This window comes from Phyllopteryx taeniolatus, chromosome 13 (genome assembly GCF_024500385.1).
Source record: "Phyllopteryx taeniolatus isolate TA_2022b chromosome 13, UOR_Ptae_1.2, whole genome shotgun sequence".
NCBI lineage: Eukaryota > Metazoa > Chordata > Actinopteri > Syngnathiformes > Syngnathidae > Phyllopteryx > Phyllopteryx taeniolatus.
Window position 1 is genome coordinate 15,054,345 of NC_084514.1, and position 14,121 is coordinate 15,068,465.

General features: G+C 41.2%; 1 protein-coding gene across 7 annotated transcripts in view; it reads left to right on the forward strand.

Moving 5' to 3' along the window:
* Window positions 1-14,121, forward strand: part of dlgap2a (discs, large (Drosophila) homolog-associated protein 2a) — a 129,315-nt gene that overhangs the window by 52,320 nt on the left and 62,874 nt on the right. For all 7 annotated transcript variants that reach the window (XR_009791566.1, XR_009791567.1, XR_009791568.1 and 4 more), the window contains exon 2: window positions 11,994-13,111. Coding sequence is in view for 3 of the 7 variants with exons in the window: in XM_061795677.1 (XP_061651661.1) it covers window positions 12,062-13,111 (1,050 nt within the window). In the remaining 4 variants the exon portion in view is untranslated. The remainder of the gene's footprint in view (window positions 1-11,993; window positions 13,112-14,121) is intronic.

Below are 14,121 nucleotides of genomic sequence, written 5' to 3' on the forward strand. Positions count from 1 at the left end.
CCATATTATTTCATTCAGCATTTCAGCATTGAAATGCAATTTCTTCAGAAATTGCACAGTCTAGTTGCATTTTACCGTCAGACATGTCAGGCTTCACCTCCACTCCTTGGACCGACATGAGGCAATGTCCTCACTCCCAATCAGAATGCGTTAAAGAGCGGTCTTTGTAGGTGTGTCTCCATGCACACAAATGGGTGTTTTTCTGAACCATAAAGGTCCAGCGTATGTTGTAGATCATTGATGTCCTAAAAGAATTTGCAAGGCAAGTGTATTAGCACTAATTTCTAGCCTCCGATGTCCAGTGTGCACTGACTATTCCTGATTTACGGATAATTTGCTAAATAACATTGCTACAAATGCTTTCATGCTCTGATTGATTTGTAATTAATAATTTGTCGACAATGGAAAAATTGTGTGTAGAAGACAAGGATCTGAAGGTTGCCCTCTGAATTCTCTATCCGTCCGCAGTGTCAAAAGAGGCTGCCAAAGAAAGAAATTGGCACTAGAGGGGAAAAGACCTCATTTATTTTCCTCTGGATAGAGAGTGTGTGAATTCAAACAGTGTTTGAAGACCTGTAATGATTTTGTCTATGAGACCAATCAACTGTATTGGGCATGTGCTTGTTTTATATTGATTCAAATAACTGTATTTTTCTTGAATTTTTTTTTTTATTTTTCTAATCCTTAATGACTGCATAGGCAACTTCCTGGCGTGTTGCCACGGTTACCAGAAATTGTTCTGAGGTTACAAACAATTTTGCCTGAAATATGCAATAGTGGGTGTTTCATAAGATGTGATCCAGTCATCTCTCACACTCATCTGGGGTTTTCCTGTTTCTCATTCGGCACAATTTGTGACGAGACGACAGCTGCACTGGATTTCAGATTCCAGCATTCACATGCTGCCATGTGCAATATACCGGAGTACCTCACTTGGCATGAGAAATGTACAAGGGCCTTGTTGAACTCTGTTGAACTTTGTATGGCTGTTGCAAATGTAATTTTGAGCTTTGAGGGGATTCAATTGGAGATTGTTGTGCACCTAAGACAGTTTTGCAACATTGCTTCTGCGTGAGCATACATTTTGATACACATTATCCTGTTCAAGGTCATGGCCTGGGTTGGTGTCTATCCCAGCTGATCCAGGCTAGAATTACACTACAGCCTATCTCAGATGACATTGGGCGAGAGGCGGGGTACACCCTGAACTGGTCAACAGCCAATCACAGAACAACACAATTACCAAAAGACACTTATTTACACAATACACGATTGTTCACATTTGGGAGAATGACCATGTTATGATTTGGTATTCGGTTATTGCACAGATTATTAGACAATATTGAAGACACTATATAGATGGATAGAGGCTCTAATTCAGAATTAGACAGTTAAAATCCAGCCTTCGGGTGAGAGGCAGGATATACCCCACTCAGCTGTTGTTTAAATCAGATCCTGAACCAGCAGTATCTGCACTCTCATTTTCAAGTGATTTGATGCGATTTGTTGCATCACCTCGGCGCTCTACATGTGCTTTTCTGCAAGGTGTACATATCAGTATGTATCCTGACAACGTGGAAGGTTTGAGCAGTGCAAAAAATACAAATTTAAAAAATATATAATATCGAACTAAAACTATGCATAGTTTGGAAAAGTAGTAACAAGAGTTAGTACTGGTGGGGGTGGTTGTTTGTATCTCCATTCTTTTTGTGTTGTTATTCGGCACTTCACACCATCTTTATAACTGAAGATGTACAATGGGTACAGAAAGTATTCAGACCGCCTTATATTTTTCACTCTTTGTTATATTGCAGCCATTTGCTAAAGTCATTTAAGTTCATTTTTTTACTCATTAATGTACACACAGCACCCCATATTGACAGGGGGAAAAAATGAATTGTTGAAATTTTTGCAGATTTATTAAAAATGAAAAACTGAAATATCACACATCCATAACTATTCAGACGCGTTGCGCAGTATTTAGTAGAAGCACCCTTTTGAGCTAATACAGCCATGAGTCTTTTTGGGAATGATGCAACAAGTTTTCCACACCTGGATTTGGGGATCATCTGCAATTACTCCTTGCATATCCTCTCCAGTTCTGTCAGGTTGTGTCAGCTTGGATGGTGAACTTTGGTGGACAGCCATTTTCAGGTCTCTCCAGAGATGCTCAATTGGGTTTAAGTCAGGGCTCTGGCTGGGCCATTCAAAAACAGTCACGGAGTTGTTCTGAAGCCACTCCTTTATTTTAGCTATGTGCTTAGGGTCATTGTCTTTTTTGAAGATGAACCTTTGGCCCAGTCTGAGGTTCTGAACACTCTGGAGAAGGTTTTCGTCCAGGATATCCCTGTACTTGGCCGCATTCATCTTGTCTTCGATTGTAACGAGTCTCCCTGTCCCTGCAGTGGAAAAACACACCCACAGCATGATGCTGCCACCACCATGCTTCACTGTTGGCACTGTATTGGACAGGTGATGAGCAGTGCCTGGTTTTCTCCACACATACCGGTTAGAATTAAGGGCAAAAAGTCTCATCAGACCAGACAGAGAATCTTATTTCTCACCATCTTGGAGTCCTTCAGCTGTTTATTTAGCAAACTCCACGGGGGCTTTCATGTGTCTTCCAATGAACAGAGGCTTCCGTCGGGCTATTCTGCCATAAAGCCCCGACAGGGCTGCAGTGATGGTTGACTTTCTAGAACTTTCTCCATCTCCCGACTACATCTCTGGAGCTCAGCCATAGTGATCTTTGGGTTCTTCTTTACGTCTCTCACCAAGGCTCTTCTCCTCCGATTGCTCAGTTTGGCCGGACGGCCAGCTCTCGGAAGGGTTCTGGTCGTCCCAAACGTCTTCCATTTTAGGAACCTTAAGTGCAGCAGAAATTTTATTGTAACCTTGACCAGATCTGTGCCTTGCCACAATTCTGTCTCTGAGCTCTTCAGGCAGTTCCTTTGACCTAATGTTTCTCATTTCCTCTGACGTGCACTGTCAGCTGTAAGGTCTTATATATAGACGCGTGTGTGGCCTCCCTAATCAAGTCCAATCAGTATAATCAAACACAGCTGGACTCTGAATATATCAAACACAGCTGGACTCTGAATATAGGCTGTGTGATATTTCCTTTTTTGTTTAATAAATCTGCAAAAAAATTCAGCAATTCACTTTTTTTTCTGTCAATATGGAGTGCTGTGTGTACATTAATAAGGGAAAAAAAAGATAAATGATTTTAGCAAATGGCTGCAACATAACAAAAGTGAAAAATGTAAGGGGGACAGAATACTTTCCGCACCCACTGCAATAAAATGTAAAGGAAGTTTTACTTTTTAAAATGATTTGTTCATATATAAAATAAAAGACTAACCAAAATGTTGAATAGCACAAAGGCCTCAAGTATTCTCTTTCCTGGAGGACAAAAACAACCCTGACAAATCAAAATCCTTTCTGACACCTCCCGCTTTGTTCCCATTTTGATTGCCACAGAGACTGAAAGTGATGAGGAGCGGTGAGCACAGCACAGATAACATGCTTCATCATTAACAGGCTCGTGATAAGTATTCAAGCAGTCAGCAGCTTCTGCTTATCAGGTCACAAACATCTCTTTGCAACTAAATGTTGTTGCTCACGACCCTGTTGGTAAAACTTTGGTGTTATAGAAGTGAAACTGCCATTTAACATTTGCCGGGACAGCCTGCTTATAGCGCCATCATCGTACTGTTGGTGACGTAATAGTGTTGACAGCTTTTTGGATGCCTCGGTAAATTTCCTTAACGTTTAGATCAGTGTCATTCAACATCCTCCATGGAGACGATCCACATACTGTAAATGCACACAAACTAGTGTTGTTCAGAATCTCATAGCACAAAATTTCCCCTCATTTCTGATGGCCACTCCATGCTTTAATCCAACCCTTTGTTCTTGCATGCAAAAGCATGTGCAGCTGGAAGCGAGCTCGTAACGTTTAAAGTGGAGGCGGGGTGTCCTCCTTCATGTCTTGCATCCGCACAGTCCTCCCAGGTGAATGAGCATTACCGCGTAGAGCGCGATGAATCCAACGGGTCCCGCCTGAAGCTACACTGGAACTTGCAGAGGATGCACTTCCGTCGGCAGTGTGAATAATGAATGATATTTTTTTTATTGAAATATGTTATGTTTCTGTTCCATATTTATGAGGTAGTATAAAGTCATATTTGTGTTAAAATATTACAATTAAAATAGCCCAACTTTGATGTTATTGTTTCATATTCGTGAGAATGTACTCTTCATAGTCATATTTTTGTTAACTAAAAAAATAATAATAATTATCAAAACGAAACTACACAGTGGACTCTTAAAATTCGAACACAAATTCATTCCAGAAGTCTCTTTTATCATCAATATGTTTGGAATTTGAAGTAAATTTCCCAAAAGATGTAAGAAGTCAAATGTTCCAGGGATCTTTCACAATCCCAAAAAAACTACATTAAAAAAAACAATAAATAGCATAATGTAAAACCAAAAAAATAAAAACTTTTACATTACAAGGTTTTTAGAAACAAAATGTGTCTGCAAATTAAAAAAAATAGCTTGTGCTAAAACAAGTAAAAACCAAGACAAATACATTTGTACAAGTGACATATACCGGCCAGTGTGGTGACATATACCGGGCCTCTCTGAAGCTCACATACACAAACAATAAAATTGAATAACATGAATCTTATTATTTGAAGATACAAACTATCTCATCCAGAAAGAATGTGATATACAAAGTGAAGCAAGACAAAACCGACAAAGACAGTCAGAAACATTAAGGTAAACATTTTACAATGTATTTTTAGTTGGAGTCGGTGGTCCAAATCCATCTTGCAAATCTTGTTTTTTTGAAGTTCTTATTTTAATCTCGCTCTGATGCAGATATTGCTTTCTAAACCCCACACTTAGATATGTCGACATGTTGTATTTTATTATTCAAGGTTAAAAGTAATAGTTGCTGTTTAACAAGACCACATGTTTTGAAACGAACCCAGAAGTTTGAGTTATACCTCAGGATGTGCGTACGTGCTCCAAAAGATTAGAGCAAGTAAACACATCAGATCCATCCATCCATCCATTTTCTATAGTGCTTGTCCTTTTTAGGATGACGAGTCAGCTTGAGACTGTCCCAGCAGACTTTGGCCAAGGGTTTGAGTCCACCTTCGACTGGTCGCCAGTCACTCGCAAGGCACATATAGACAAAAAAAATCATTCACATTTACATTCACACCTTTGGACAATTTAGTCTTGCCAACTCTGAGATTCGAGCCCCAAACCTCAGAACTGTGAGGCAGACATGCTAAGCACTTGTCAACACCTCAGATCCAATTCTTACAAATATCTGATTACTCCCAGTTATCAGATTTTCATGGTCATGTGAATGGTATCAATGATGCTGAGCCCCTTTGTCTTTCTCTTTCTCTGTCTCTGGTCCACACAAGTAGACTACTACTAATAATCATCATCATCATCATCATCATAATAACTATGGACACATAATGATAATTAAAATTGGTCAATAAAATACAATCATAACATCTATTGTAATGATTTGATTATTCCATTTCAATTTAGTCAAGACAATTTTAGAAAAGAAATCAATAAAGGATAACAAAAAAATAATAATAATAACACATTGCTTAGTGCATGGCCCACACAACCTTACAGTATGCGATGAAGGCTCACATAACCATTTCTCTGTTTTTTACTCCATTACCAAATGTAACTAAAAGTAGTTTAAAGTGTGTTGAGTCAGCACTTAGTAATGAAATTGACTTTTTTTTAGTATTATTATTATTATTTGATCTCAGAGACAGAGTTTCTATGAAGATACACATCAGTGACTTGCTCTCAGTTATTGTACTGAAGTTGCCACTGCAGCACCACGCCTTCATTTTTAGCCCACAGTCGTCACAGATGAAATGTATACATGAATCACGCTGTGCTGTCACTTCCATGGACAAGTAAGCAGGATATGTGCCAAAGACATAAGCCGCTGCCTTATTTTGATAAAAAAAAAAAAGCGCTTTGGTGACCATTAGAAGGCTTGCCGAGCTGACAGATTGCAGCTCTTTTCCTTGGCTTCCTCTCAAACCTAATGACTCAGGCCATTGCTGATTCGCCCTCAGGGTTGAAGACACAACTCTCCATCCTACGGTTTCGTAGACAAAGGCCAGAATTCTGGGGAGAGAACATTTAACCTTTGAGGAGGTTGATAAGAGATAAGAAAGCCTCTCTATTGATTTGCTTTGCTCAGAAAAAAAAAGTCTGAATATACTGGGAGCATCTGGAAGAGATGCAGATGGTGAAGGCACAGTTTTGATGTTTAACCTAAAGTGAGTACTGAAGGCCTATAGAGATGTTCAACTTCAAAACAAGACTATATTCTTGACTCGTCGAGAATACAGCTAGTATGTAATCTTGCCAAACCGAGCTTCAAAAGGAGGAGTACTAAAGGTCAGTGCCTAATTCCGATTTCCAATTTTTTTGACTGTCCGTTGACATCTACGAATGGCACAGTGATGAATGGGGTTAGGGTTAGGGTTCAAAAGTAAAAAAGTTAAAAAGCTTGTAAAAAGTTCTGGATTAGAATCTCATTTTGGACCTTGCTTCCATGATCGATGTTTTGTTCATCTTGTGGTTTTTGGTTTCACATGATATTTGTAAAGCTCAATTCAGTTTCCTATTTTGTGATTTCATTTTGGTTTGTTTTCTTATATCTTCCCAGTTTCGTCATTATGTCATTGGGCTTCATTTACTAAAATATACATAGAAATGTTCTTATTCTGCGCCCAAGTTTGATGTATACTCACCTTCGAATTCATGACACACGTGCCAATTTTCTTCTCACCACCGTGTGTATCTTAGCGACTCAGAATTCCTTCTAATTGATGGGCTTATGCCTGCTTTCTGCATAAACCACACGCCTATTTCCCTCCGTTTGATACATCAAAACGAGATGGGCGAGGAGGTTCGAAATTGAGGTTATCATGTCAGAGGTTGAGGCAAGGAATACAACACTTTTTCGAAGTGTTTCCACAAGAGTGTTGATGAGAAACAAAAAAAAAGATACTCGTGCACTCACTGGAGTTGTCTGGCCATGCTGCACTATTTGCATATACTGGCCACTCATGGCCCAGAGTAGCATCTGCTCCATTTGCACACTGATTGAGGAGTATCTGTAACATTTGCACAACCGACATTGTCCCAGATTATCGCACTTCTCGTCACTTTAAACCGCACACACTCCTTGAAGTCTCAGCGCCCTTTGCACAATGGTCATTGCACCGGACTATTGCAATATTAGTCATTCGAACTGCTCTAAGTGCTAGAGGACTCTGCATCTTTTTGCACAATTGTTTTTTGTCAATGTCTTTATGTCTCCAAAGTGTTCTGTCAATTGTACTAGAGCGGCTCCAACTACCGGAGACAAATTCCTTGTGTGTTTTGGACATACTTGGCAAATAAAGATGATTCTGATTCTGATTCTGAACACCTGATCTTACTCCACAGGATGAGCAATTGGTTACTATAATAAAAGTCAGCCATCCCCAGCATGTGTGAGCAAAATGAGCGTAAAAGTGATGAGAAGCGTACATTTCACTGTTATTTACGATATTTAGTCAACTCATTAGGGAATTCCCGGATTCAATTATTGTCGTTAGGCTTTTTACAAATTAATATACAGTAGTTTCAATATGGCGGCACGTGGTCGACTGGTTAGAGCGTCTGCCTCACAGTTCTGAGGACCGGGCTTCAATTCCCAGCCCCGCCGGTGTGGAGTTCGCATGTTCTCCCCGTGCCTGCGTGGGTTTTCTCCGAGCACTCCGGTTTCCTCCCACATCCCAAACACATGCATGAATTGGAGACTCTAAATTGCCCGTAGGTGTGAATGTGAGTGCGAATGGTTGTTTGTTTAGATGTGCCCTGCGATTGGCTGGCAACCAGTTCAGGGTGCACCCCGCCTCCTGCCCGATGACGGCCTGGATAGGCTCCAGCACGCCCGCGACCCTCGTGAGGAGAAGCAGCTCAGAAAATGGATGGATGGATAGTTTCAATATATTGCGCATCTCTCCATTGTCTCCACGTGTTCTCGTCAGCCTTGCTCTCCTTGTGTCAACTAATCGGGTCTCTCCAGCCCTTTGTGTCTTGTCCAGGTGTGCCTCATTGTCTCGTCAGTCTGTTTGTGTTTAGTTCCCTGTCTTCACTGCCTTCTTCCTCTTACCAATGTCAAATGTCACTTGTGTTGGCATTAGTGGTGGTGAGTCTTTTGGATCTGTTGGGTTACTTGAAGACTCTCAATCGCCAGCAAGCATCACTGGGAGTGTTGTGCATGGTTGTTTGTCTTCATATGAGTGACTGGTGACCAGTCCAGGGCCACCCGCCCAACCCCCGGCCCAAAGTCAGCTGAGATAGACTCCAGCTCACCTGTTAACCTGAACAGGATAAGATGACTACTCTGAATTGGTTGCCAGTCAATAGCATGGCATAGACAACCATTCACACTCAACCTTCACACCAACAGGTGAGAAGTCAGCAGATAGCGACCATGTAGTATAATTTCAACCAAGTATGCTTTATACAATGACTGGGCCATTCAAGAGGCACCCACAGGCCTAGATCTACATCTTTAGATTATATGAAAGAAGAAGAAATAAGCAAGTGCAAACTTGCAAAAAAATAATAATTCTAGTGTGGACAGTCCCATAGCAGCAGTTTTATCAGAACATGACAACACTGACATTTTTTAAAATAAAACACCAGTTTTTTAACCTCAACCTGTGCATCTTTGTCCGTAATTGATGTTAATACGAAAATCTTTGGATGTGGACTACATACTGTTTCCCTGATAAAACTAGTCCATAGTTGATGTGATATATATCCAATTCCTTCTGATAGTGCTGGCTCTTTTTCAAAATCTTTCTGTCAGGTCTTTGTCATAAAGATTGAAAGCAAATTAAAAACTCTATCCAATGTAAAACAAGATTTCTTACTGTCTCAATTATTGTTTTATTCCTTATTTAAATGCTCTCATCCCATTGGCCTGTGAAATAGTTACCACCAGACTAGAACCTAACCACTAACAAGTGTGTTTCATTTCGCACCAGTCCACTTTATTGCCTTTAAACTCTGTCCTCAACTCCAGTTCGATTCTGAGTTGGTGGAGGAGTGGGAGCTGTCAGTGATAGCCTGTTCCCATATAATGCTATTTCAATGCTATGTGTTAAGGGGGCAAAACGACCTTTCCTTGGTCTGTGCATGCGGGCTGTTCAGCAGCATCAAACAAAAGCTTAAAAGTGAGCCCCATCCTTTGATTTTTATCCTTCTTGCTCCACCACTCAGGTCATTAAAGGATTTGTTCATTACTATCAAATCAAGACGGCTTTGACAATGTGACAATCAAATCAAATTTCCCTGTTTCATTGCGTGTGACAGGTGACTGTTTGTGGAAATGTCTTCTTTACCACCGCAACAAGGTTTAGATTTTCACTGTTATTATGATTTTCAGGATTACATGAGTACTTTTCGACTGAATTCCTTGAAACGTTGAGTTAGTGTGGTTCATGGGCCAAGGAACAACAAATTTCATTTCATATCCATTTCTCTGTGAATAGTGAGTCTTAGTGATAAAAGGTTTAGTATTATCATCCTAGTGGTGTAATTCATTCATTCATTCATTTTCCGTACCGCTTATCCTCACACGGGTTGCGGGCGTGCTGGAGCCTACCCCAGATAACTGCGGGCGAGAGGCGGGGTACACCCTGAACTGGTCGCCAGCCAATCGCAGGGCACATAGAAACAAACAACCATTCGCACTCACATTCACACCTACGGGCAATTTTGAGTCTTCAATTAACCTACCATGAGTGTCTTTGGGATGTGGGAGGAAACCGTAGTACCCGGAGAAAACACATGCAGGTACGGGGAGAACATGCAAACTCCAAACAAGCGAGGCAGAACTGTGAGGCAGATGTGCTAAACAGTCAGTCACCATGCCGCCATAGTGGTAAAATAAATATCAATAAAAAACAATCCTTGTAATCAAAGTTCAGCACCGCTTCTGGTTTTACTTCAGTTTAAATGCCCCCCACTCTCCGTCCATGCAGTCAATTGATGCAATTGGCCCCTTTGCAGCAGAGTAAGTGGTGCTGGTATTCCTCTAGAAACAACAGGCCCCCCTCCCTGTCAACAGACGTCACATACTTGTCACTCTGTATGCAAAGCCATTGTCACAGAGAGAACAGCTTTACGTCTCATATAAAGGGAATTGTAGTATCTTCAAAATAGTTTGCATGACTTTCTGAATAATGCACCCACTCTTTTTCCTTCCTTTAGTTAAACTTTGAAACTGCAAAATTCTGTAGTGGGAACAAGATAATGAAGAAAGAAAGAAAGAGAGTTGGGACAGATTAGTCTGTCATCTGTGGTATAATCCTTGGAAATGCCAAAACTCTGTCTGCGGATGATATATTTAGTGCAGCTCTCTGGTGTACCTGGAAGAGTCAACAGTCAGAGGGACTAACACAGTGATGGAAGTTGCAAAGGAATGTAGTATCGTCTCCATCAATGATTCAGCATTATCCTTCTGCTACAATTACTAGCAAGTGAACTTAAGTTTAGCAGGTTCACCTGCCTTGCCGCTGTAGAACATCACTGATAAGCATTTTCATGCCGCCTGTACAAAAGCAGCTTCTCCTGAGGGAAAATGTCTTATCTGACCCCCCCCCCCCCCCCCCATGCATGTTTAGAGTAGTCCAGATTAATTTTACATCAGACTGCCAAGTGGATTTCCTCGTGTAAGCCTGGTAAACAACGATAATTTGTTTTCATCTCAACAGATGGAAAACGACAGCAACAGCAGAGCACGGCTGCACCGCAGGGGTTGAGATCTTAGCCCTCATTAAAAATAAGTTTGAGAGGGATAAATTTGATCCACTTTGAAAGATAAAAATGAACATCCACCCTTAGTCAAAACAATATTGACTAAGGACAATATTGAATGTAGAAATCAGAAGCAGATTTTTAGACTCATTTTCATGATGGTTGTTTGACAGGAAGTTTGAAGAATGAAACCCTGAATGTCAAAACTTCAATTAAATATTTAGTAATAGGAAAAATTCTTAGAGTTGAGGGAACTTATGTATTCAAAGCATGTTCATCACAACTATAGTATTGCAAATGAATAAATACAAACCTTAATCACGGGTTCCTAAATATTCTACTTTCACCATATACTGTCTGATAAATTTGAGATTAAAATGAAAGTCACATTGAAGCAAAAACTCAATCCAGCAAATTTCACAATGGGTCACTCACGGATACTTTTCCAGAAGGCTGCTAACAAAAAATGACCTGGTTGTTTCACACTTCATGGGTGGGTAATACTCCAGAGTCCTGACTCTTTGTATATGAGCATTTCAAGTAAAATCTTAAGTCAATTTTCTATCGTATGTCCCCTTTAAGACTACATAGCCAACGGAAGCAAAAGTAGGTGGGCCACATTCAGTGACCCCCCTCCCAAGGATGTCTCTACATCTCTCGCACTCTCCTCTGGGCTTTGATGGATCACAGCAGAAGCACACATTGATGGGCTATTATTTCACTTTGCATTGTATAAATGGCAACGCAGGCTCCATCCAACCTGTCGCCTGCCGTTCTCTTTTTTATTTTTATTCCTGTCTTTTTCATCCTTTGTCTTTTTAGCAGTGTGGCCGTACACATCTGAGCAGGGGGGGGGGGAAATCTCCAATTGATGTTTTGGAAAATGTTTTTTGTGGGACATCAGTTGGAACGAGTACTGTGTGGTGCATGCCTATTTGTGCGCCATGTCATTTGAAAAAGTGGTGTGTTTATTATGAAGTTATTCCATGTTTCCCTCATAGATTCAATGTCCTTTACAAGTCCCTTATTTCTGTTTTTTGAACACTTTACTGCACAGTTTTAGTTCTGAGCTCTAATATTCTTTTTCTCACATTCACTTTCAGACCAGCAGTATCCATGGTCAACTTCGCCGTACGTCAATGAGGAAAGCTACTCCCCTCCACGCAAAAACATGAAGGGTCTCTCTGGTGGCCGTCCCTCCCACCTCCAGCTCACCTCTCCCACCTCAGCCCATACATGTGGCTTTGTGGATGTTGGCCATTCCCTCGAGCATCATCTCCACCATGGAGATTCACGGCCCCCCTCCTACCTCCTCAGCCCCACTGAGAGCGGTCCGCTTGAAGGTTGCCATCGCTTCTCCCCGAGGAGTTCCATCCACTCGGAGTGCATGGCGATACCAGTGTCCGTGGGTGCTACGGACCACTCTGTCGCATGTAGCACTTTTCCACGCATGCATTACGGAAGCACTTCACGGGACAGCGGAGGCAACAGCTCTGGCGGCAGGGATGACAGTTGCTCTTCCTCGCACGGCGGCAGCGGCAAAATGAACCGAATCCCAGCAAATCTGCTCGACCAATTTGAGAAGCAGATGCCGCTTCACCGGGATGGCTTTCACACATTGCAGTACCAACGCACATCCACCACAACAACTACAGAGCAGCGCAATGAAAGCCCCGGGAGGATACGCCACTTAGTTCACTCGGTGCAGAAGCTATTCACAAAATCACACTCTCTGGAAGGTTCTTCTAAGATGAACGGTACCAAAAGTGATTCGCACCATCATCACCACCACCAAGGCCACCACAAACACAACAAGCGCAGCAAGAGCAAAGATCGCAAAGGTGATGGGAGCGGGAGGCAGCGTTCGGGAGGTTGGTGGAGTTCGGACGACAACCTGGACAGTGACAGCACACACCGACCGCCGAGCGTCATGTCACGACACCACGTGGACCAAATCAGTCACTGCTACCCTGACTCAGTGCACGGCCACTTAGCGGGAGACCTGTCGCTAAAGACTTCCAAAAGCAACAATGATGTCAAGTGCTCAGCCTGTGAGAGCATAGGTATGGCACCAGAAGGCAAGTTCATGAAGAGGAGCTCCTGGTCCACGTTAACAGTCAGCCAAGCCAAGGAGGCCTACAGAAAGTCTTCACTCAATCTGGAGAAACCAATGACGCCAACAGACCTCAAGGCCAACCTCAGGCCATGTCACTATCTTCAGGTGAGTTTGAATGGTCTGGATACCGATACTCAAATGCTTGAGCCACAACACATTGCTGATTTAAGTCTCCCTGCTACTACAGTTATTTTCAAGGTTTCCTATCTGGCATAGATTTTAACATGTTTCACGTGTATTTGTTACCACTGAGGAAATTTTATTTTGTTTAAAAAGATAGCGTTCTTAAAACTGAACTGAACAAATATTGATAAATACTATACAATATACGTTGCTTGTTGAAAGTAAGGCCAAAATGGGAATGTTAGTCTGTTTTAATGACTTTTTAGTTACAGTGCATCTAAATTAGTGTAGTGTTGGTTTCATGCTTGGATACTACAATATGATCCTATGGAATGCAGTGCATCCATGTTGTTTTATTACATGTCACAATTTTACTGTTAAAAAGTGCTTAAATAGTGTGATTATCATATTGCTGGCCTCAGGCCAAAACCTGTTCAATTTTGATCTAGTTACCTATTTTTTCACAAACTCATTACTATTGGTCAGTCCCCACTTGGGTAGGTGTTTTTTTCAAATTATTGACCAATATAGTGTTGAAAATGGATTGCTGTCTTTGGTGATGCAATGTTAATGGGTCAACAAATGTGCTGGATTTGTTTTGTTTTTTTGTTTCCTGAAAAGTGATGATATGGGAGATACGAGGATTCCGCCTGACACCAGCGATACAGTATGTAGAATTAGATAAGGAGAAATCAGATTGCCTCCAAATTTTTGAAGTTACACAATCAAAAGCTAGTGTTTTTAAGCAATTTCAACATTAGGAACATACAAAGCTGATAGAAGAATCACACTATAAAACTGAAGAAGTGTGAGCCAGAATAATTTCCTCTTGATTGTAAATATGATATGCAACAGGTGAATTACATAATACTGTATCCCGTTTTTGTGCTCTCTGCCTGTTCATAGTTTACGGGCATAGAGTCATGTGATGATTGTTTTAGTCAATATCAGATTACTAATAGTTAATGCTATTTAATTTACAGCAATATCAT